At 41.3% G+C, this 23,795-nt stretch overlaps 1 protein-coding gene across 2 annotated transcripts; it reads right to left on the bottom strand.

Moving 5' to 3' along the window:
• Positions 1-2,192: 2,192 nt before the first annotated feature.
• TTF2 (transcription termination factor 2) lies at positions 2,193-22,633 on the bottom strand. Of its 2 annotated transcripts, XM_080565393.1 has the most exons (23): positions 22,350-22,632; positions 22,137-22,248; positions 21,198-21,284; positions 20,385-20,451; positions 18,938-19,915; positions 18,103-18,229; positions 16,762-16,953; positions 16,380-16,537; positions 15,262-15,343; positions 14,861-14,974; positions 13,777-13,927; positions 13,015-13,120; positions 11,806-11,996; positions 10,788-10,941; positions 10,399-10,490; positions 9,765-9,847; positions 8,948-9,087; positions 7,988-8,158; positions 7,357-7,415; positions 6,176-6,329; positions 4,526-4,608; positions 3,570-3,644; positions 2,193-2,611 (listed from the first exon to the last, which is right to left on the bottom strand). In XM_080565393.1, exons 1-23 carry the CDS (start codon positions 22,375-22,377, stop codon positions 2,470-2,472), a joined length of 3,546 nt encoding a protein of 1,181 aa, XP_080421519.1. In that variant the 5' UTR covers positions 22,378-22,632; the 3' UTR covers positions 2,193-2,469. The 2 variants fall into 2 exon arrangements, with proteins under 2 accessions (XP_080421519.1, XP_080421520.1); XM_080565394.1 differs by lacking the exon at positions 22,137-22,248 and having other exon boundaries at positions 22,350-22,633.
• Between the last annotated feature and the right edge of the window lie 1,162 nt (positions 22,634-23,795).

Raw genomic sequence — 23,795 nt, forward strand, 5'->3', positions numbered from 1 at the left:
GTGCCAGCTCCACGTGTGAATGCTATTGTCACCCCATTTTACCATCCCTCTCCAAGGTGCAGCATACTGCTGAGTACTTACAGGAGGCAGCACCGCAGCCTTGCTAACTCCCTACTCCGTGATCCTTTTGTTAACTCTGAGCAGATGGCAAGCTGCGCTGTTCTGCTTTACTTCTACAGAGCCTGCAGAAAAAGATTTCAGGAGTAAAGTAAGATACAATGGGAGACAGCTTTTTGACAGAGGGGCGGAAAAAGAACCCCTATCATTTTTTCCTCTTAATATTAGAAGTGTTAGTGCATTCAGCTTTTTTTTTCCTGTAAAGAAACAAGGCCCTAGTAGTTTTGTGTTGCAGCCCGATGTAAATATCTGGTTACATGTCATCTAGCATTATTATTTCCAGATTGGTTGACTGGTTTGCACTGAGCAAACCTAAGGTCAGTTTCCTTCCCTCACCACATAATAAAATTCCTTTAAAACTTTACAAGCCAGAAACTTACTCTTCATTCATTTCTCTTAGCTGCATTCACTTGCCATTTCAGAGAACAGTAAGTAATGGTATTTGCTAGACATTCAGCTTCAGAACTTCCCTCAACTAAGCTGAATGTCAAGTAGACTCACTTCATATCTCATTGGGCTATTTAGGTTTCCCAAGAGACGCTGAAGCCCTAGAAACTTCATATGAATAGAAAAATGCATTCATCCCAATGGTAATATTAACAGTTATGCTGCATTCAGACTACAATTAAATTCAGCCAAAGGAAGATGCCCAAAATGAAGGGATGCATACATTAAATTGATTTCTAATTGATTCCTAAATTCTGTTTAGTAATATACCTTAACAAGGGAAACCTCCTAAGCTGTCACTCCAAGGAAAGGGATAGGAGCTCATATCAGAGTACACATGAACGCCAAAGAAGAAATGATAACCCACGCTTTACTCATGTAAACTTCCAAACCAAAATAATTTTGGAAAATTAGTCCATGGCCTCCTGCTTCATTGAAATGAATAGATCATATGGTATGTTTTCCTGAAAATCAGCAGAGCAAAGCAAACAAGAATTGTGCCACAAAGCACGATTATGGTTAAAGTGCCCAAGTCTCATAGCCTTCTCAGAACTGCTCAAGGCACCACAGCTGAATTTACGGGGGCAGACAGCCAGACACACACAGAAACAAATGACTATTTTCGTGCCCATGAGCCCCTCTGTCTGTGCAATAAGTTGGAATAATCCCCCACTTCCACAACAAATCAAGGCAGGTAAAAGAAATGACTGACACAGCGTTATCATAGAAGAACAGTGTCCTGGTGGAATAACAGGAACCAAAGGTCGGCAAATAGAGCCCTCCTTCACTTGAGGGGATAACAAATACTATCATCTTAGTCCATGGCAAGTGACCATAAACATGAACCAAAGTCATCAGCACTTCAACATTTCATGCTTTACCACTTAGCATTACAAATAACCTCTTCAAAGAGAACTTACAGCAACTGTGCTAAATCCCAGAGAAATTGTGTAATTGATAGAAAACCAGAATACACAGTGGATATGGTTAAGGGCAAAGAAGGGGGAGGTGGAAGCAGGGAATTTTCACTACTAATAAACAGTATTTGCCTAGAAACTTCACTCACCATCATGTCTTGCTTCTGATAGGAGAAAATGCAAACTGTTAATCAAGGATTTGCAACTCTACTCTTGCAACTCTACTATTAAAAAAAAAACCAAAAAACACAAAACTTCAACCAAAAAGCATGGGAGCATCTTTTAAGAAAGACTATGTTGAAATATTTGCACTGAGGAAACCTTACGCTATTTAACCATTGGAGGAAAAATAATCAGAAATTCAGGTTCCTCTCTGTTTTATAAAGAACATAGCAGAGATTTGCTTCTCTGCTTGAAGAGGTATTTTAAGCAGGGTAACGAAACTGCATCTTCACTTGGATATAAAGTTCTCCTGAGAAGCAAAAAAAAAAAAAATCCTATACATCCTTCTTTTCCTTTTTACTGACCAGTTTCTATCATCTTCTCTTGTGCTCAAAAAAATTTTCCTGCTTCCTTCCTGCCAACCCAACTTTCCAGCCTCTGATCGTGCCTACCTCACACTTCTCTCGTTCCTGTTTCCCTTACATTTGTTTGTCCTGTCCTGAGGAGGAAAGAAAGGTTTCTAACTAAAAAAAACATACATAGGAACACAAGAAACAAGCAAATATCTGTTTTTAATATTTACTCAAAAGTGGTTTAAACAATAGCTTAATTTATAACTTTATTAGCTTTTGGATACACAATCTATTTTGTTTTGTATTAAACTAATAGCTAATGTTGGTAACCTTTTTGTCCTCAACAGTTACAAAACTGCAAAATGTATTATTTATTTAAAATAAATGACCACCTTGAAACAGCAGCCCTTTGCTGAAGTTTGCTCAATTATCTGTAGGTACAAAATCACTTCCATTTCTATTGCGGAGGATATTTAGATGCCAAAGAGAGTTTTGAGGTCAGCCAGGGTGAGCTTCGAGGTTTCCCCTTTGCCTGACAGCACCTGCTGGGCAAGCCCCTTCTTCCTGGTCTGGAGTTGCACAATCTTTTCTTCTACTGTTCCTTCACAGACAAACCTGGAAATACAAAGCCTTATCACCTCAACTACTAGGAAGAAGTCACAGTTTATATAACACTGACAGTTCTCCAAGTAAATTTCCAACGGTTTGCCTCACTTAAATATTAACAGCCTATTATGTGACTGACAAAATGTACCTGTCCAAGGAAAATAACCATTCTCACATACAGAGATTATCACGTTTCAAATAAAAGTCTAATGAACTTTAGGCCTCAACTTTGGCTATCTAAAGCAACAGTAATTTCATGGTAAATTCCTGTAACGACTGTCTGATAACAGATTGCACCTATTATACTAGAAGTACTGTACACAAATTGCTATCTTGGATTTCAGGTACTTTCAATTTGTGGATTTAGAGTAACTAAGCTAGCTCTTTAGTATTTAAGATTACAGATGCTTTTCCTAAAAGCCAACCTTGCCACTTGCTACAAATAGCCTATATTTTTACATTACTTCTGTTAGAAAGGTCCAGGCTTGGGGAGCATGGTGGCTACCTCTAGAATGACAATGAAAAAAAAGTCAGTAAGCACTCAAAAGTGCTTATTCCCGTGAGATCCCCCACCATTCTACAATGCTCAGTTATCCCACCCCTGGGCAGCTCCAAATTGCTACGCTTCATTCTCCAAGACAGATCTACTCAGAGAAGGTAGGGAAAAAGATGTGAATACTCCTAAGCAAAAGAGATGTAACACCATTTCTGCCCCAAGCTTTTTTTTTTTAATTATTTATTATATAAACCACTATAACCACTAAGACCAAGAAGTTTGACATTTAATAGCCAGACGAAACATGCCTCTTCCTGTATCGGCACTCAACCCACAATCCCACTATTAGATGTTGTGCCTAGCCTCAGGTAGGGCAACAAGCCCCAGATGAAGGTCATTTTACAAACTGACGTGAGACAAGACAGTACATGAGCAGCTGTGGCTTCATTTACTACTAAGGGAAGTCCTGACCTGTGTATCACAACATCCTTCTGCTGCCCCACTCGGTAAATGCGGTCACATGCCTGGTCCTCGAGAGCAGGATTCCTACAAGAGAAGAAACAGCTCATGTAAACTCCTAGGCTATGTTCAGGAACAACTGAAATATCAATGCCTTTGTGCTAATCCCATCTGCCTGCCTCCAGGACATCCTGTTTTCTTCCTCTGTAGAACTACAAACTACCTCAGGTTTACTAGCTTGATCACCAATATTCACCCCAACCATATTTCCTTTGCCCTGAGTAGTAGTCACTAAAAACACCACACAAAATCAGCTATCTAAATTAGACTACTGATCCATATAGACTTGTATGTCTGACCAATAGTTAACACTGCCAGAAAGTTGAGTAGCTGGTGAGGAAAGAGGAGAGTGAAGCAGGAAGGCAGTTACAGAGAATAACTTCCATATTGTAGAAATATCTCCTTAATGCTGCTACTGAAGTGTCCAGTTTGTGTACTGAAGGACATTACTTTGCTTTGGAGGTTCCCATATGCAACCAGGAACTGAAAAAGAAAAAAACCCATGCAGTTCTGGCTGATGAGACAGCGTAAGTATCGGGAGTTTATATGCACTATTTTCATAGCCCTGTAAAACCCCAAGGTACACTAGCTATGCCTGATTACTGACAATTTTCAACACAATCTATTTGTTTCAAGACAAATTCCCTGTAGGCATTATTGTACTTTTTTTTTTTTTATTAGTGCATGAAATTAAGCCAGGGACTGCTAAGTCCCCCTTGAACTGACAAGAGTATTTTGGAAGAAGGTTATAGTGAAAACACTTTTCTACAAGTAATCATTAGCCCTTACTCTCCGCTATACACTCAACTTCCTACTCAGTTACATCAGAAGTCACAGTACACATGGTGAGGAAGAAAGTAGCACACCCTACGTACTTCTTCAGAGACAGAAATTTTATTTCTCTTTACCAGTGCATGTCAAGGAGAAAGAGGTGGTTTCCTCCTGTCAAGTTCAAGCCAACGCCTCCAGCCAGCAACGAGACCAACATTACCTTCAAAGGACAAAAATAGAGTTAATTTAAGGAGCCTGTCTTATGTCACGTTAATTTGAATTAAAGATCAGACCGAAGGATCTGTTTATCATATTTATATGTGTATTTTTATTACATGTTTGGAAGTTTGCCAGATGTTGCTTGAGGAGACACAGATGCCTGGACAATGAAGTTACGGTTCTAAGAGAGGCTAGCCTACCCTCCCACATGTATTATCCAGAAACATTTTTACAGGCTAGAGGAAGGACTGGAAAGTTCATTCTCTCTCCATGCCCCACTTAAATGACCAGGTGCTCTGATGACATCCTCTTGCAAACAATGGCACCAAGTAGCACCAGCTGTGAATTAAGAATCACAGTTTCTTAAACACAGTCAATTGGACTGAAATGGCCTGCCACTTATTTACCTTTGATGTCACATAACCTAGTACTAGAGAAAGATGAGTAGCCAGAAAGGGATTATGGCAGAAGATTCTTGTTCGGCAGGAAAAAAAGCTTATCAGTTAAGGACAGCTACATTTGCAATATACATTTACCGCTCAATTTCATAGTATGTTAAAATGCTCATCTTCTTTAAGGACTCAGCTATTCATATAGCTTACAGAAATCTTCCTTCATTTAAATTCAAAGGTAGAAAGATAAAAAGATCTGTTTTGTGGATAGCAGCTTGTTTAAGATATCCAGAGAAGAAAATAAGCTAATGCACGACATACTCCCCCTTTCAGTCACAGATCCATCCTCAAAGAAGACAGCCTGTCCTGCCTAGATCACAAGGATGTCAGTGTTCAAATGAAGGTGTACCATTATGAACAATGAATTTGGATTCAAACTTCAGTCATTTGGCAAGTTTCCTTCCCTTGGCCAAAGTTCCAGACTAGAAACTATTTTCAAGAAGAGCCAAAACACTGTAGCTCATCAGTATTTAAAAAAAAAAAAAAGTACTCAAAGGTAGAAGAAATTTCTATGAGGTCACTTTATTTGGAAAGTATGACCTATGTCCCATCCTAATCCCAATCTTTCTATCCTTATATAAGGGTGAGAAATGCTTTTGTTAATTTGTCTTCATTCACAGATTCAACTGCCATCCTCTCTTCTCAAAAAGATTACAGCCTGGCCAAAGATACCTGATGTGCTGAAAAACAGCAAGAAAACCTTAGAGGTTCCTTGGCAAGCAGGGGAACTAAAGAAAGAGTTGCACTCCAATTGCACTTCCAATGCAGTGACGTGAGTTGGAAACAACCAACCTGTTCTGAGTGGAGCTAATCGGCCTCATACCTTACACATTACTCTCTGTAGCAAAAACATCTTTTGAAAAACACAGAAGATTTGGACAACCCTTGTACCAACTTTGAAGCCAGATGATCTCAGTACAGAACACTTAACATCAAAAAGAGCTTGTCACAGCTGCTCCTGGTCATTGTTAAGATATACATCTGTTTTTACAGCTACCCCCCTTTCCCTGCTGATCTTGACATCTAGATATCCAAGTGAAAGTTGTTCCCGTAAATCAAATCACAAAGTCAGCTATCACAATTGCTAGTAACTGTTTCGCTGCCCCGATTCCATACCTGAGGCCCCTTGGGATTGTTATTGAACTCTTCTACCACATCCATTCTCTGTTTAGGATTGACAGAGCCATCCAGGATTGCATACTTCAGCCCTAATTGCTGGAGATGCACAGCCACAACTTTCAACATGCTCGTCCACTGAGACACAACAACACTGGAGACAGAACAGGGAGGTTAGAACAAGCTCTGTGTGAATTTTAAGTTTGGTTACTGCTGTGTCTCACCCAAGAGGAGACAATGACACACGCCCCCTTCCCCATTGCAAAATGGACACAGGAATTCCTTCTCAATTCAGAAATAGACTCATCTCTTGGTCTAGTGATACAACCTTCTGTTGAAAGGCTAATAACCTACAACCTTGAGACAAGGTAAGTCTGTCACGTTTGCCACTATTTTTGGATTTTGTGTTGCCACCCATCAATTTCAAGTTGCATTGTCTTCCACAAAATGAATCAGCAGGAACACCAAACTTGGATTTCCTGAAGTCTCACATTCCTCACATCTTTCAATAAGCAGTTTGGAAGGTAGTTAACTTGTTCAGTAACTTTTTGTTAGGTAAACCAAATTAACGTTGGTGTTCCCAATCTTATGGTAGGGATGCTTTTTGGAAGAGATTTTACTCTTCCTGCCCAACAATGGCACAGGCGTAACTACTTTCCAGCCACACACCTTTAAGTGCCTTCTATACTGTTTAACAAAAACAAGCAGAAACAGCTGCAACAGTGCATGCAGTCTGGCATGAAGCAAAAGGAATACAAAGAGAACTTAAACAAGTGAGAACTGCAGGCTTTCAGCAACACCTAATTCCTTAATCAATGTGTTCCAACCACTACTTTATTCTACATTTTTTTCTGGAGGCAGGGGAGCAGCAGGTCAGCATTGAGGACCAACGTTGCTCAGCATGACCAAGTCCTTCCAAATTCTGGTTTTGGTGAGTCCTCCTGGGCCTCAAAGCCTGAAATTCCTCACATACTCCCCTATATTTATGTTAATCTACTTCTCAACCTACCCTCTTACTTGTTCTCAGATTTTTCTCACAATCAGCTTTTAAGTACTGCAGTACTGTCACCATGTCACTGTTCTGGAATTTTGTATTCAGTTGTTTTGAACTGTTTCTAACACTGTCAAAAGACATACTTCTCTCAATTACTAAGGCTAAATAAAAGTGCATGTATGCTAACCTTTTCTGAGATTCCGAGTGACTCCGAATAGTTTTCAGTTCAGCCAAGAGGTGTGCTATCTGCAAGAAAAAAAGTCAGTCTGCTTGCTATCATAACCCAGCTCATGCTTGGCTATTCTTCACTGAAACAGAAAGTGATAAACAGAAAGTGATCAAAGTAACTCTTCAACTAAAACTTTTGTGCTCAGACTTTCAAGATACTTTAACAGCTGTTATTAAGAAATCAAGTCATACAATCATGTTTTACAGAGTACAATCTTTCCATGAGAAGCCAAGTTACTTCCACTTCTCCAGCTGCTGACATCCCATTTTCTTTAGCTTTTCACAAACACTACACTCTCACACACATGACTTTCTGAACTTCTGTGGAACAAGTCAGTGTTCAAGATTTCCGGTTGGACTAGATGATTTTGGAGGTCTTTTCCAACCTTAATGATTCTATGATTTTCACTGACGTTATGTCAGCACAGTCAGGTTCTCACAGCTTTATAAGCACCCATCAAACTTCTGATTCCACCTAAACTGCCAACTTAGCCCAATCTTCAACTGGCATGGCGTGACATTTCATTAACAATTTAAAAGGAAAAGTGCTGAAATCAAGCTTCTCAAGGGAGGTCAGAAAACCAAAATACCTTAGTGCTCTCCCTGGTGATTTCAAAGAGATCTGTTTTAAAAGCCGTGCCATTGAGGTAAACTGTTGACTTGGAATCAGGATTCTGGAGCTCAGACAGGGTCAAAGCACTAAGCTGCTCCTCAATGGAGAGGGAAAGGCCTTCACTGGTCAAATTAGCTTGGTCCAGAGCCTGCAGGAAAGAAAGCAATATAATAAGGGATTACAGCTAAGCCTGAGACCAAATTCAGTACTGATCTAGGGTCTCTGCAATGTCTGCTGAGGTCAGTAGGTTTGAAAGAAGATATGCTAGGCAATATGAAGACAGAACCATTAATAAACACTACTTGGTCAAGACCAGCAGTCCCTTTATCCCCATACTCTGGCTCAGACAGCAGCTTTGTAGGGAAAGCCTACATCCATTTTCTGTTATATGGTCTCCTCAGAATCACCTAGTTGCATTCAACATTTGTAGGATTTAAAGACGTTTAATTTGTAGGATTAAACCCCTGCTTGCTTCCTTAGTATCTGGACTTATTCTACAGCTGCTTTATATGACAAAGAAACAAACTCCCAAGCGATTAGTCTACTTGATGCAAGGCAACTTCAGTCAAAGCACTTACAGAGCTCAAGCACACACAAGCCACTGAACTAGGCTGTACTTGTGGACTTGTGCACTTTTCAAGACAAGATTAAGATCAAGACTTTTCCTCTTTTTTTTTTTTTTTAGTATTTGCCATTAAAATTCTATTTATGTATTATTTGATCTGAAATAAAGCTGTTTCCAGAGCTTCCCACACAGGTCACTCTGGGGAACCCTTCAGTAGGGTGTATGCCCATCTACAAACCTTTTGGGCTATAAAATGCCTCAGTTCACACACCCCTAGATAAGTGATCCAGCAGTGTTAAGAAGTCCATTAACTTATACAAACACTTAAATTACCCCCTCCACACCACAACTACTACAATGCAATGTAATTACCACTTTCAGTAAGGAGAGATGGCAACAGCACTGACGGAGCCTCAACAGCATGGACAAGACATGGACAGTACTTGAAACTTGGAAGGCACTCTGTGAACTTGCTAGGAATTCCTTTTGACTGCCCCCAAAGTCTTGTGCAACTGCCAAGGAAAGGAGAACATCAAGAGCTCTTGGAGGCATTTCCAAGCACTGCCCAGCCACCCCCAGCAAGAGTTTCATCAATAAAAAAAGAACCAACAGGCAAGCTAATACTTGATTTAACACAGGAACCCATCAGACCCCACTTTCAAAAAAACCAAACACCACCACAAATCAAAGTATCATATACCTTATGCTAACACTGACACCTCTTCTCTGAGCAATTACACCTCTGCTTCAGAAGGGGACCCAGGGAGGTTAAGAGATTTTCCCAGAACCACAGAAGTGGGAACCTACCTTTCGAATGCTGATTCAGTCTGTCTTCAGTCACTACGTACCATTATGAACAAACTTTGATCATCGTTTTGGCATCCCTTGAACCAACCATAGCTTCCTTTACTACCCACAGCAAACTGACCAACTGGCAGACTCAGATCCCTCAAAACTTAAACAGGAGCTCCCAAAACGTTAAGCAGAAGCAAGTTTCACAGGTATAACTTCAACACTTCAAACCCAAAATCACTGTGGCAGAATTCTTCCTAACATCAAGGAAACAGCAAAACATTTGCCAAACAATTTCTAATTCTTGACCCCACATGGCCAGGTCTGGTCCCCCTCCTTAACTGAGTCATTTAAGAGTCACTTCTGCAAATGTTTTCACGGTAGGGTATGCGCAAACCTTTCTCAAATGGGTTACCCCCAGCATACTCTCTGCCCTCATGTTTCTGCTCTTGTCTCTTTAGGTAGGACTGCAGCGTTGACCTGAAAAAAAAGGCAAATACTGGGATTTACAGCAAGAAACAAGGCAAGAGGAACTTGAACTTAACAAGCAAGCTGATGATGCATTAAGGTAAGGAAAGTTTCATTAATCATTTAGTATGTTTCTCTTACTCCGTTAAACTACGTTCCTCAAGTCACACTGAGTTCTGTTCAGTAAGATCAAAGGAAAGCTCCATTTTGGAAAACATAAGGGAAGTAAGTCTGATCATCATAATACCCCAAGTATAATAGAAGCCAGGGACCAGAAAAGCTGTGGATGCCCCAACCCTAGAAGTGGTCAAGGCCAGGCTGGATGGGGCTTTAGGCACCCTGGGCTGGTGGGAGGTGTCCCTGCCCATAGCAGGGGGTTGGAACTAGGTGTTTTTTGAGGTCCCTTCCAACCCAAATCATTCCACGATTCTATGTTTGATAAACAGTCAGAAAGGAAAAAAGAAAACCCTTTGTTCAAAAGGTCTTCTCACCTAAACCAGCTTTACCTTTCTAATTTTTCACGAAACAGAAACAAAATACCTCATCTCTTCTCATATTCATACCTGGATCTTGCAAAGAGCACATTGTACACAGACTGTTCATCTGCTGAAAGTTTTAACCGATGCAACTGCATACTACGCTGTGGCAGAGATACCTGAAGGAAAAATACACAGTATCAGTTGTATTTAGTGCAAAAATCTTACATGGCATCACAAACACCAGTGTTCAATACAATATTTAATATTGTTTTCAAAGTCTTTAACAAAAAATCATCTATGATCAAAATTGTTCATACAAATGTAATTATGACGTGACATAGATATCCACAGGCATTTACTCCTCCTCAACAGGCTGCAGTAGACTGGAAAGCCCATCCATTAACAAACTCATGCATGTAAAGGACTAACTGGCTACTGCAAGGAAAACGATGGGATGATTGTCTAGTTCTTACCAAGGGCTTTCCAGCTGAATCCAGCTGGTCTTTAGTTCTCCGTAATAGCAGGGTCCTCGTTAAGAGGCTTAGCCTATCTCCTCCCTTCTTAGTGTTGTTATCTACCTGGTATTTCCACACCTTGTATTCATCAAAGGGAGAGCAACGTAGAAACCTACAACAGGAGGCAAGGAAACATCATACCAAGGAAAGAGAAGTTCTTTGCTTTCTCCTGAGTGACCAGAACCAAATTCTTTGCTTTTCAAAACAAACCATCCTCAATTCAGCTAGGAGTAGTAAAACACTTCCAAGTTTAATGACAGCTAAACTTTTGCTCAAAAGTCTTACCATAACTAGCACAGTTAAAGCAATTTTCTGGTTCTGTATCCATCACTACTACTAAGCTCATTAGGTCTCAAGCATCACTATCAAATAAAGGCCATCAAGAAGCACAGGCACTTGCCAAAAAGCATATTCGTATTTCAAAATCTCGTACCTCTTATTTGAAAATTAATTTCAACTATACAAAAATTAATTTCAAATGCAAGTTTTCTCTGATTCTCCAATACCCTTCATTATCTTTTCCCCTCAGCATTGAGAGTTTAATCTGTTTATCATTTTTTTAGAGAAGTTAGTTTTCCACTCTTTCCTTAAAAGCCCCAAGAGCGTAACACTCTCTTTAATAAGACCCTTCCAGGCAGCCCTAGTAGGAACAAAGCTTACTGCACAGAACTTCTGTTCATTAAAGTAAGTTTTGTAGTTATTCATCTTGGTAACATAGGAGATCTAAAGTAATTTTCCCTTTGTCCTACGTAAAAGTAGAATAGCTGCGAACAAGAGCAAAACAAACATGGTCAGGTTTGTTTACTGCCTCAGCCACAGCCTTTGCAGTCCAGTGCCTGTAGTGGTAATACAGCTCGATCCACAATCCCTTGTATCATTGAGACTGCTCGAACTTAAAAACAACTTCAGCACTTTGTCATTGAAGAATCACTGGGATAGGAAGCCCATCCATGTGCCTCACATGCCATCACCTCACCTCAGAAGAGAGTACATGTCCAATAAGTTGTTCTGTATTGGTGTCCCAGTGACAGCCCATCTGGCACCAGTTCTCAGCTTGCACACAGCTATGGAGGTTTGAACCTTTGGATTTTTAATATTGTGAGCTTCATCCAATATGACTCGAGCCCAATCTACCCTGAGCAGGGGGGAACAGGGAGATGACCCACTCTGTAAGAAAAAGCAGGCTATTTATAACCCAGAGCAATTACCTCGCCAGGCTCTCTGAAGAGCCACATGCAAATATTTTTTTCCAGAAAGAAGCCTTCTCCTTTCACTGGTCAGCAGTAATCTGAGCTCTTACTGTAACAGAAGAGATACTTCCAAAAAATCCTCTCTCCAAAGCTTCTAAGCCAAAGAATATATTTGCCAGCTCATGATGCCAATTTCTAGTCTTTTGCCATTTTTCTTTCTTTTAATATTTTATCTCCTCTTCCTTCCCAAGAGGCATTCCGTATCAGTAACATTTTGCTAGGCTGTGACAAAGAAACATATAATTTTTCTACTGGGGCATATCCTGTACTTGTAAATACAGGATCTCTCTACAGCTTTATAGGTGCCACCTTTAGGTTTCAGGATTTCAGAGGACTGTCTGCTTTAAGAACTACATCTGGATCTGCACACAGAGGTAGGAGGCAAAAATACCCAGCAAGGGACTTTTCTACACCATGTAACCAAGTTCAATCAGCATTCAGCAATCATCTGACTGTTTTCACAGCCTAGCAAGTACACTGCTGTTCCTTCAAAAATACAGCGTGCAAGATGCCTCAGGGTCAGTTCAAAGTGACTCAGAGTGTGACAGATTTCTGACAGTTTAAAGGGACGTGAGTGCTTCAAGCAGCAAACACCAAACAGTGTTCCTCCATGGTCTTGCCTCAAAGGAGGGTACAAGATTCATCACTGCACTCTTAAAAATACATTTAAATACATTTCAACTATATTCCACGTAGCGCGTTCTGTATTCCTACTGAACTGATTTCTTGTATTTCTCTGTTTTCTTTCTGCACTTCGTAACACTTTCTCTCATCACTTTGTTTTTATTGTGCAACCTCAATACGGTACTTATGGAAAAAATTTCTTCAGCCTACTGCTCACTGTAGCATAAGGTGCTCCTTCAAACAATAATGGCTCGTACCAACTCTGAACAAAAAGGTTAAAGCAATCCTTTATCAACAACACAGCTTCTCACCCCCACATCATGGTCCTCAGCAGGGACTTCCCCCTCCTCTTTGCTTGTGGGAACCTCCTTGGAGAGAAGGCTGTAAGTTGTGACAACAACATCATATTCAGAGAGCCTGCATAATGGAAAAGAACTAATCAGGAGCAAGAACAAATCAGGAATTCAAAGCAGACAAGACGCACGCTCAAGGTTTAAGAGTTACATAGTTCTACAAGAGCTAAATGCAGAGTTTTACAGAAAACTGAACTTCATAGCAAGTCAAGCAGGAAGGACAGATTGTCCCCATTTTATGCATACTGAAAGTAGATGCAGTAAGCTCAAGAAGATGGTTAAAAGTCAGTGGTACACGATGCACACCACATGAGGTAAGCACTACTCAGAATGCAGCACCTAGAAAAACTGCTCAGCATGGCCTGAAGAGGTGTAGAAAGCTTTTGGATCTACACATCTAGCTGATAAATATAACCACAAAGCATGAGCATGGAAGAAATTGCCACTGAATCTCTGCAAGCAAGAGATGGGTTTCAGAAGATGTATGCTGTGTTACCAGGAGCAGCAATAGCCTGCACCAGAACCACGTGGCATTTGTACAGGTCAGAAAGGTTTTATACATCCTGAGAGCAGACATCAGCCTGACATTCTATATCCTCTCCATTTCCATCTTCATGTTCTTCCAACATTCTACAGCCACTGACTTTCAACTCTCGATGTACAGTCTCTTGCTAAGTAGTGTTTTACTTTTCTTGGTCATGTTTACAGTTTAGCACTTACACCTCTGCATGTTTATCTCGATTTGGCCCATGGTACAAATAGACCCTCAGTTTTCCATAGCCCACATGTCTGTCAATCTCTTTCTTCCAGTGATGGATCAAGGATGCAGGACAAATGATTAAAGTGCTGTGTGCAGGGATAACAGTGGAATCTGGAGGAAAATATTGCAGGCAGATTTTAGTGTTTTCACATTAGACTACAAAAATGAAATTTTGGGTAGTTACTACACGAAAATTTTCCTGTGAGCAGTATGTGAAGCAGCTATCTCCACTATGCACTCCTGGGGACTGTTAGTTTTGGGAGGAAAACAAAAAAACTCTGCTTAGGGACTAAAGTGTCACTTGATATCCACTCAGAGTTACGCTATAGATCTGAGCAAGTCATTTGGATAAACTGGAAGATTAAAAGACAGGAACTAACTTGAATCTTTTCTGAGAATACAATGCCAAATAAATGCTTCTTTTTTGTTGTTCTAGAAAATTGAAATGTCACCATTTTGAGCCATGTTTAAACAGTAACAACAAAACAAGAACCAAGCACATCGTCAATCAACTTGGCAAAACAGGAAAAAGCAGACCAAACATGAGGATGGAGACAGTAACAGGTTGTTGTTTCAACTATCTTTCTTAAAAAAACTCTAGCTCCTGTATCCATAGACAAGAAAAACAACCTTGTGAGGGGATAACAAAAATAAATAAATCACAGGGAGGAGAGGAATAATCAGTCTAAGTCCTTATGCTAAGAAAGCTATGCAAGCATTCAACTTTCTTTCAAAACAGCATATGCAGTTTTTACCTGATTCAGGAAAACAGCCAATGAAAAATGCCCACACTACAGAAAGTAACAAGTTGTAAAATCCTACACACCCAGTGGAAGAACAAATACCACTGATCAAGAGAAAGGCTTTGCAAGGGAGTGCAGTAAACATTAATTCCAATGGAATTTTCCTACAGAAGGGAAGTAAAAATGGATAGAGATTGTTGAGGAGTCATTAACCTCTATAACCTGTACCCACAATGCTTTAAATATTTAAAACGGCACCACATCATAATGTATGTATTGTATGACAGAAACAACTCTGTACCATTTTTGGATAGCCACATTTCTAGCTTGTTGTTTCTTTTCTCTGTCTTCAGCTGCTTCTGGGCCAGAATCAGAGCAATCATCGTTAGAGTCTTCCCCAAGCCCATGTCATCAGCTGGAAGAGAGACACAGAAGTTATGATGACCTGCAGAAACAAGCCTGCCTACACTGAAGTAGCTATCGCAACAGAAAATGCCCTGGACAATTGTGAAATCAAAAATATACATCAGGGTACCATTTAGTAAGGAGTTAACAGCTATAGTCAGTCAAAAGGCAAAGAAAAGCAAGCCCCTCGGCATGCCTACAAAATAGCTAGTTTTTGGCCTCAGAATAAACTATCTACCAAGCTTTTGCTGCCACCTATCTGCCCCCCAAAATGTACTTTCCCATTCTGTTGCTTACCCAGAATTCCTCCACACGGCCTCTGACTCTCCCTCCAGAGCAGCCATGCCAGGGCTTGTTTCTGGTGCAGCAACAACGGAACCTGAGAGAGTGAGAGGTGGATTTGAAGGAAACATATTGCAAAGTTCAGACACTTCTGCTTTCTGTACCAAATTGCACAGCTGAACTGTCCTACTACAGTCCTACTAAAAGAAGTTTGCCTACTTTTCCCACTTGGACAGCGACACCCAATATAATCAGGAGATCAGCAGTACCATAGATCAGTCTGGGCAATGTTTTAGTCACAACACCATCCCAGACTCTCACAGCACTCTGAGGGCAAGTGAAGGCAGCTTTTTCAGGTGGAAAATCCACACAACACTGCCATGCTCACAACAGGCATCACTGTCAAGCAGTGGGATTGAAAAGACTTCCTCTTTTCTCACAAAGTTTAAAAGCCCTACAGACTCTGAAGAGGCAGTAAGGGTGACTACATACCACCACTATACAATGTTTGACGACTTTCCCCAGCACTGAAAAAGTCCCAAGTGCATCTGACAAGCGATGCAACATACACACATCAATGCAACATCTTGTAGTGGCACGTGCCTTGTGCAAAACCTCAGCTACAGATTCTGCACCACTGGACAGATCAAGAGCTGCTCTCTGGCAGATCAGAACTGACTACCATGGAGTCCATTGGGTTCCATGAACTTGATCATCTGCAAATACTTTTAAAACACTTTTTTACAGTTCACTGGGAGACCTATCAGAGAAAGGAACAATAGCAAGGTTCTCAGATAATCTGTTTCTCAACAGAAACCTGCCTCTGCTCTGCCCATCATATAGAAATGTTGGTGAATTAATTGCTTTGTCTTTGCAAAACAACTTCATTCAAGCACTAAATATTTAAAAGACACCATGGCAAGAGGTATTAACATTGCTATTTTCTATCTACAGCAACTTCATGGATGGGAAGTAATTAGACTTTCTCCCAACAGGTGAAAACTGTCAACCAATTTAAAGCATGAACGTTAAGGATGCGCTAGGGTATCACTCTGATGTTGCGCTTCATGATGAAGGTGACAAGACACCTCCGAAGTTCAGCAACGCAACATTCTCCATCCTTGCCAACTCACCTTCAATCCAGGGGGATCTTCAGCTACCGTCTGCTCTGTTGGACAGGATTCTAGAGATTTGTGAAGATGATTAATAGCATCACTTGTGGCACTGTGTACGGCCCTGAGTCGGTCTTCTGTCATTCTTCCGCCATACAGATTCTGTACACCAGAGTTCACTGAAAAGATACAGTATTATGTGTGTGATGTTTACAAAGCCACCTCCCCCAAGGAGATGCAGCATCTCAGAGATTGATCTCAGTGGCTACAGATGCCCAGGGGGCAGTATGCAGCTCAAAATAACAAAAAAGGTTTAGTACTGTCACATATCCACAAGCTGCAGGTTTCTGTCAGACCTAGTCTTCCCCAATGTTTTTTTAATGAACAGGCTTTCTGTACTTACTTCCAAAACCGTGGCTGCAATATTCACTGGAGCCCAAAGCAACAGCAGCAGAAGGGTGACTGTGCAAGCCTGAAGAGGTCCCAGCTTTATGATCCCTGAGAGGCAGCGGTGTTATCAGCTTTGTACCACCTGGTCTGCCAAACGGGTTAGGCAAAGGTTCCTCACAACAGCCACCGCTCGCACCATCCTCCCCTTAAGAAGAAAGGAATTCAGGGTGAAAAGGTTGCACAGTGGACCTTAGAGCCTTGCATTACAGCCCAAAGAAGGGCTTTCATTTAGCCCGATGGTCTGCTTGAGAACGATGGTCTGCTTGAAAAGGTTGCGTGGTCACAGTGATTTAACAGATGGGTGTTACCACATTGGCTGAGCCACCACAGCTGTTAACATGCACACAGTTAGCCTGCTCCTACTTGGCAGGCAATGCAGTTGAGCACAGGCCTCAATGTATAGCTTATACCAACACGGTAAACTCTGCAACTGTGACTAGATTAACACATACACGAGGAAAGTTGTGCACACCATTTCCAGTGTCCCACTGCTCCTGCTAAAGACATCTTTCTTGACAATTATTTGATCAGAAAAAACGATCAAAACATCATGCAAGAACAAATGGGCCAAGAACTCTGAGCTGTTCCCTCCCTCCTGCAAAAGTCTGTCTTGCTTAAAACCAGATCTGGAATAAGGCATCAGGACTGCTTGCTGTGTGGTGGCCCACGAGGGGCTGTTTTCTTGCTAAAGACCTTCAGTTTCCAGAGCTGTCAAACTAGACCCTTTCATCAACACAACTGATACTATGATCACAGAGCAACTCTGCTGTTAAGGTGATGGTGCAGGCAGCTCAACACAACGCCTCTCTGCCCCAACCAATTGATACTAGTTAACAGAATTCAGAAATCACATTACAGGAATGGCGCACTGGAAGTTGCTTATCTTGGAGATACTAACTTATGCACTCAGACAGAGCAGCCAAAAGAGACTTTCTGCATAAGCAGCACGGTTCCATACTGCAACAAGTGGAATTTAACCCTTCACTGGCAAGTTCTCAGAGGAACGCCTGCCTCAGTCATGCAGCCAAAACTGGGAAAAAGAACTAGTCCTGATGATGGGAGGAGCCTCTTGGGAAGTCACCACCCTTCAAGGGGAAGTGACTGAGTTGCACCATTCATTTTCCTTTCCTTCTTTCACAACTAACACATTTTTTATCTTCAATGAATCTCAACAGACAAACTTTATACAAGTCACAAACCATATATAAAGGTATGCTATTTTTCCCACAGTATTAAAAACTATAGAGAAACAAAACATTTTGCAAAGTTCTGGTTAAAAAAAAAAAAGCCTTACCTTTTTCAGCAGTATCTGTTGTTGAAATGTTAAGAGCACTCAGAGCAGCTTCCAAATCCTGCACTTGCTTTAATAACCGTTGCCCTTTATCTGGCAGTACTTGGATGTTCACTGTAGCCAATGTATTCTGCAAAACAACAACAGAAACCAAAAGCTGAATGTGCTTTACCAAGCTTTCTGCCAAGAGGAGAACAATCAAGGAGTCAAGAGTTTAAAAACACTAATCTTATACCACAGTAATTCATATTTTGATACAGTTCTACAATCTCCAAAAACTTTTAAGTACTGTTTAATGCAATTAAATAGTCTTTTAGCAGAAAATAAATTAATCATTAGTATACTTTAGAAAAGATAAAAGGATGCAGGCTCCCTCCCACCGTTTTATGAAACGGGATGATCAGGTAGTCAAGAGATTCAGACAATCTTAACATCTCTCAAAGCACCTGAAGTCCAAACTACTTGCACGTTTCTATACAGACAGCTTGTTTATTTAATCTTAGTGTGAGCTTTTGTGGCTAGATCACTCTTTATATGCAAGCTCATGAGAAACAAATAGTCACATTACTTAAAAAGGTTAAGCTTGTTGCACAGTTTTACGTCTTCCACAAATTAAGTACAAGGCAGACACATAAATAATCTCATACATGGGTTAAAACAACTAGCATGTGCCTACACTTAATTCCCTCCCTTTGTCCCACCCTTCCAAATACTCCAAGTATTTCAGCAGTTCTGTTGTCAGGAAATACTCTGATTGCTGTCATGAGTGAGGGAAGTCACTCTGAACACAGAATGAAACAAAACAAAACAAAAAGGAATAATAGGTGCAATGAGTCACCTTCTTCTGCCTCAGCTGGACTTCAAGATGGTTGCGAAGAGCCTTAGGGTCCTGGTTTCCTTCCACGTGAAGCGATGCTGCAGCTCCTGGCAAAGATGTCTCCTGCATACTCTTGCCTGATGCTCCTGCAAGAACCTCTCTTGGTTGCAAAGCCTCAATTGATTTCTCAGGTTCATTTTTACCTGATGAGGAATAAACAAGTACTACTTCATGACTGGCAGGAACTTCATCAGCAGGCTGTTCCAGCCCTGGCCTGATTTGTGTCTTAGATGCTGCTGCTGCATCTCCTCCTTGCTTCAGGAGAGCATGTTGTGCTGCTACTTGTGGTACTATTGAGGAAATTGAGGAAATTGCATTTTCTTTAGACAGTGGTTTCATCTCTCCGTTCTTCCCAATGTATTCTTTCTCTGTGGTTTTTTTATCCCCACAGCTTTTTAAACTTTCCTCTCCGAGCTGTTCTTTCTCTGGAAGCTTGGTACTTGTACTTTGCTTTCCAAGACTTACTGGCAAGAGTTCTGATCTCCCACTTGGCTCTTTCTCCACATATTCAGGTGATTTCTTGGATTCCCTACCACTTCCTCCATGGTTCACTTCATCCTGATAAGTATTTTTCCCTTTCCAAGCCTCAGAAAGAGTAAGTTTAGATTCAGACACTGTGCTTTCCTTAAGTTCTGGATCACTACTATTTCCCTTGGATTGTTTCTTCTCAGTTTTCAGCCCTTCTAGATGTTCTCTCTCTGTGGAGGAATCAGAGGTTGACTTCTTTTCTTCATGCGACACCACCACACTATCCTTCTCCACGTCGACTCCTTTTCCTTTACTTTCCTCTCCATTGCCTTGCTTAATTTGTTTCCAGACTGACTGTTCACAATTCTTGTCTATCACTTTGAATGGATTTCTTTGGCCACTGGGATTGAAGAGAGGTACTTTCTTGGGCTGTGATTCTAAGTTTTTGGACACTTTGGTAGCTTTTGGATCCTGCAATATACACAAGTGCTAACATTAATTATTAAGACCTGCTAACTATACACACAACACAATCATCTTAAGCAACACTTCGTTCTCCATGAACATCATCTTTCCTATCATTTTAACAGGAATAGGATAAACACTTTCCAAGGAAAACAAAACTGCTCTTTTTCTCCTGCCTTTGCCACTCCCATGTTTTTTGGGAATCAAGTTCCAACATCACCATTCTTAAGATTATGGCTGGAAATCCAACCCAAGGGTGTTTTTTTGTTTGTTTGTTTTTCCCCAGACTGGATAACAGTGATTACTTCACACAATTTAGGAGTATGAAGTCACATTTGGAAGACAACAATCCAATATGCTTTTCAGCTAGAAAATACAAACTCTCCCACTACATAATCTCAGAGGTGACTATAATAGACAGAATGAAGTCATGTTGAAATAACCTGATACTGTAATATAACTGAAACATTCATACCTGCCATGGGACACTTCCACACCATTTCTTCCCATTCAACTTACTGTTAACGCACCGGTAAAACAGCCTACAAAAGAATAAAGCAAGATTTAAACCAAAAGAGACAATAAAGGAACTCTAATCATTCTTTAAAAATTAGCTTGCACTGAAAACATCACAAAGATGACCCCTTGATCTGCTCTTTACATTCAGACTTCTGCACAGCAAAAAATCATGAACATTGATTTTCTTATAATAAGCTTTGTTTTGTAATAAGCTATTTTTGTAATAAGCATTCTCTGGATTAAGATTCTTAGGGCTTGGGGCTTTGTTTTTGTTTCAAATCTTGAAATGAAAGCTGAAGGTGTAGTGCTAAAAATTGCTGAGATAAAAGCAATATGTTCAGAGCCTCCAAAATCCCACGATTTTTAGGCACAAGAAAATAGCTACTCTTTACACTACACAGGCCACTTAATCTTTAAATCATCCAAGGAACAGACTTTGGAGAACTTTTTAAAATCTGCAGTCAATAAGGACAGCTAGAGGAACTTTATCTGAATTACAACTGCTGAACTTGATGCGATCATCATGAAACTTTGATGAACCCAACAACAGAGCTATATTCAATTCTTTTAAAAAGAAACATTAACTGATCACTCAGACTTGTACCACTGAATATCATCACTAATAAAAATAACAAACATTTAGAAACATACTAAGTAAAGGCCTTAAGGCTGGACAAAGTTTTTCAGTTCTGCAGGTCAGCCATCACCGCACAATTCCAAATGTTCAAATCTATACAGCAAACCTTGGTTTCCAATTTGTGGAACTTACTGGTATTCATCTCTGTCCTGCTGCTGAACCAGGGCTTGCAGTTCCACCATGTATCCCTCATGGATCAAGCAGAAAGAAGCAGGAATACTAAAAAGAGGAAAGGAAAAGGGGAAGAAAAAAGAACACGAGCCAACAAAGGAAGAGCTACAGTGAAAATAATTATTTGGAACAAAATACTTGGAGAGTCTACTCAAAGACAATTTGGCAAAGAATACAGAAGTTTAGAACTGCTGACATAGCACATTTTCCTAAAGCCAGTCATCCAGTGTTAATGCTTCCTCACTTAGTTTTCAGAACGTAAGGAAAAGGACAATACTTTTATACAGGAACTATCAACAAACTCCTGTCTTGGAGGTATCCTCCGGCTGCTAGAATTCTCTGCGTTGCCTCAAATCAGAAACTTGCCAAACTCTAGCAGCCAGAATCTGAAATGTAATCTAAAGATCTGCAACAGACTAGTTTTCAGGCTGTTTTCTCTACTGACGACAGAAAAGTCTACAAACTCAAGAATCCTGGGGCAGCTGGGGATACTACATGATAATCTGATTCTTCTGTATGTTCTTTGTCCTAACATCTATTTATGCACAGATGAAAAACCTTAATTAGCACTTATCTAAAAGCAGATCTATGCAAAGAGATCTATAAACAAGACGGTTGATAAAATTAGAAGAGAAACTAATTCTCTAACTACGTGATCTGGTTTTGATGAGATGCTCTTTTCCACAAGGCACGCTTCTCTCTGTAGAAGAGAGAGGGAGGTCAGACAAGCGTTGTTATGGGAGCCCTGCCTATCTCTCACAGTGCCTGTTGCAACGCTGTACTCAGCCCGCTGACAGGACTCATAGGGACTACTGTGCGCGACCACTACGCGTCCCTGCCCGTTCCACCGCCACAAGCGACCCCCAACCCACCCCCCTACCCACGAGGCCCTGCACCTACGGCGCCGGGACGACGAAGCCGCAGGCGGCCGGGCCCCGCGCCCCGCACACGTAGAAGCTCTTCCCCTTGTTGGGGCCGTCGCGGACGCCGGTCTTCAGGAAGCAGAGGGAGCCTGCGGGGCGGGACGGGAGCGGCCACGGTCAGCGGGTGAGGGGCCGGAGCCCCTCCCAACGGCCCCCCCCGGACCCCAACCGCCCCCCAACCGCCGCTCACCGTGCTCCGCGCACTCAACCGCCTCCATGGCCGCGCGCCGCCGCCGCACAAAGCGGCCAATGCCGGGGAGCCCCCTCGGAGGGCCCGCCCAGGGAGGGGCGCTCCGGCTGCTCCCCGCCTCCCGCACACGGCGCCGTTGCCCTGTGGGGAAGGGGGGGCCGGGGCTGGCGGCGGCTACCAGGTCTTCCACCGAGTTCAAAACGCTTTTAAAACAGTAACGTCTTAAAGTAGTTTTAAGTTAACAGCAGTCTACACAAAGATCTTGGTCCATGAGAAACCGGATTTTTTTTTTCCTTTTGTATTTAAGATGGCGAATACAATTTTACAGAGTGTGTGCATTTCTGTAACTGCTGCTTTTGCTAATGACAAGTAGAAAAAATTACTCCGGTAATAACAATTACGGAGAGGTTATGATTAGCAAAAATATTAACATTTATGCTAAATACTGGATTAGTGAAATGAACGCTGAGAGCCCAAGTCAGGCATGGCACAAGCTGTTGCAGCTCCACTGACCTGCCTGAAGGCTGAGTTTGGCCCAGTGCCTCTGTGAAAAACGTGCTTTCTACACAACACTAGCGATGATTTTGTGCTTTCACGAGTGCCTTGGAAATTTTTGCTCCTCAATACACTCCATTATGGCCTAGCACCAACTTTACTCCACAACTATCCATTGAGACTCACACATGCCTCTTCTGCGCCTTTTCTGTGTTCACCCACACCTTTCCTCAACTTGTTTCAAAGCAGTAATGTGATATAAATGGGATGCAGATAAAATACTGCAAGCCCTCTGAAGGAAGTGCATACCTTAAGTAGTGCTGACTACTCTGAACAACTGTGACTGTAACATTAACGAGAGCAATAATGACCACAGTGCAGGGCATTTCCTGGCAAATACTGGGATTTGGGTTTTGAACAAGCGCCCTGAAGTGCCAATTAATCTAACACACTAAAAGTTTTAAAAAATAAATTAAAAAATACAGGAGCGAGGAGCTGGGATCAATAGTTTGCTTATTAGCACATTAACTCCCTGTACAACCCAAAGCAGGCTCAATTCACTACGCATTTCATCTTGCATTATGCTAAGAGCCATCTTACTGGCGCTTAAGTGTTCTTGCTTTAAGAGCCTGTTCTTAATCAGCAAACCATGTACTGAATTTTAAGCATGCAGTTAAATCTTACATGGGAATGTAATGGATTCGGACTAGTTCAAAGTCGAGCTGCTTTGTCCACAGATAGACATAAGCTTGTGCTGAAATATATTTCTCAGTTGGGAACACAGACAAACAGGATGTCTAAATACAGTATTGGACTGAGGCTCTGCCTCAAAGACAGTTTGTTTCTGTGCCTTTGAGCAAGTTGCGCACAGCCATAACTTAACAACCATACACACGATTTTTGCCCAGATGTAAACATCCTGCCCCCGATTTCCAAAGAATCTGCTGCAAA

Source organism: Anser brachyrhynchus, assembly GCF_964034855.1.
Source record: "Anser brachyrhynchus genome assembly, chromosome: 1".
Lineage (NCBI taxonomy): Eukaryota > Metazoa > Chordata > Aves > Anseriformes > Anatidae > Anser > Anser brachyrhynchus.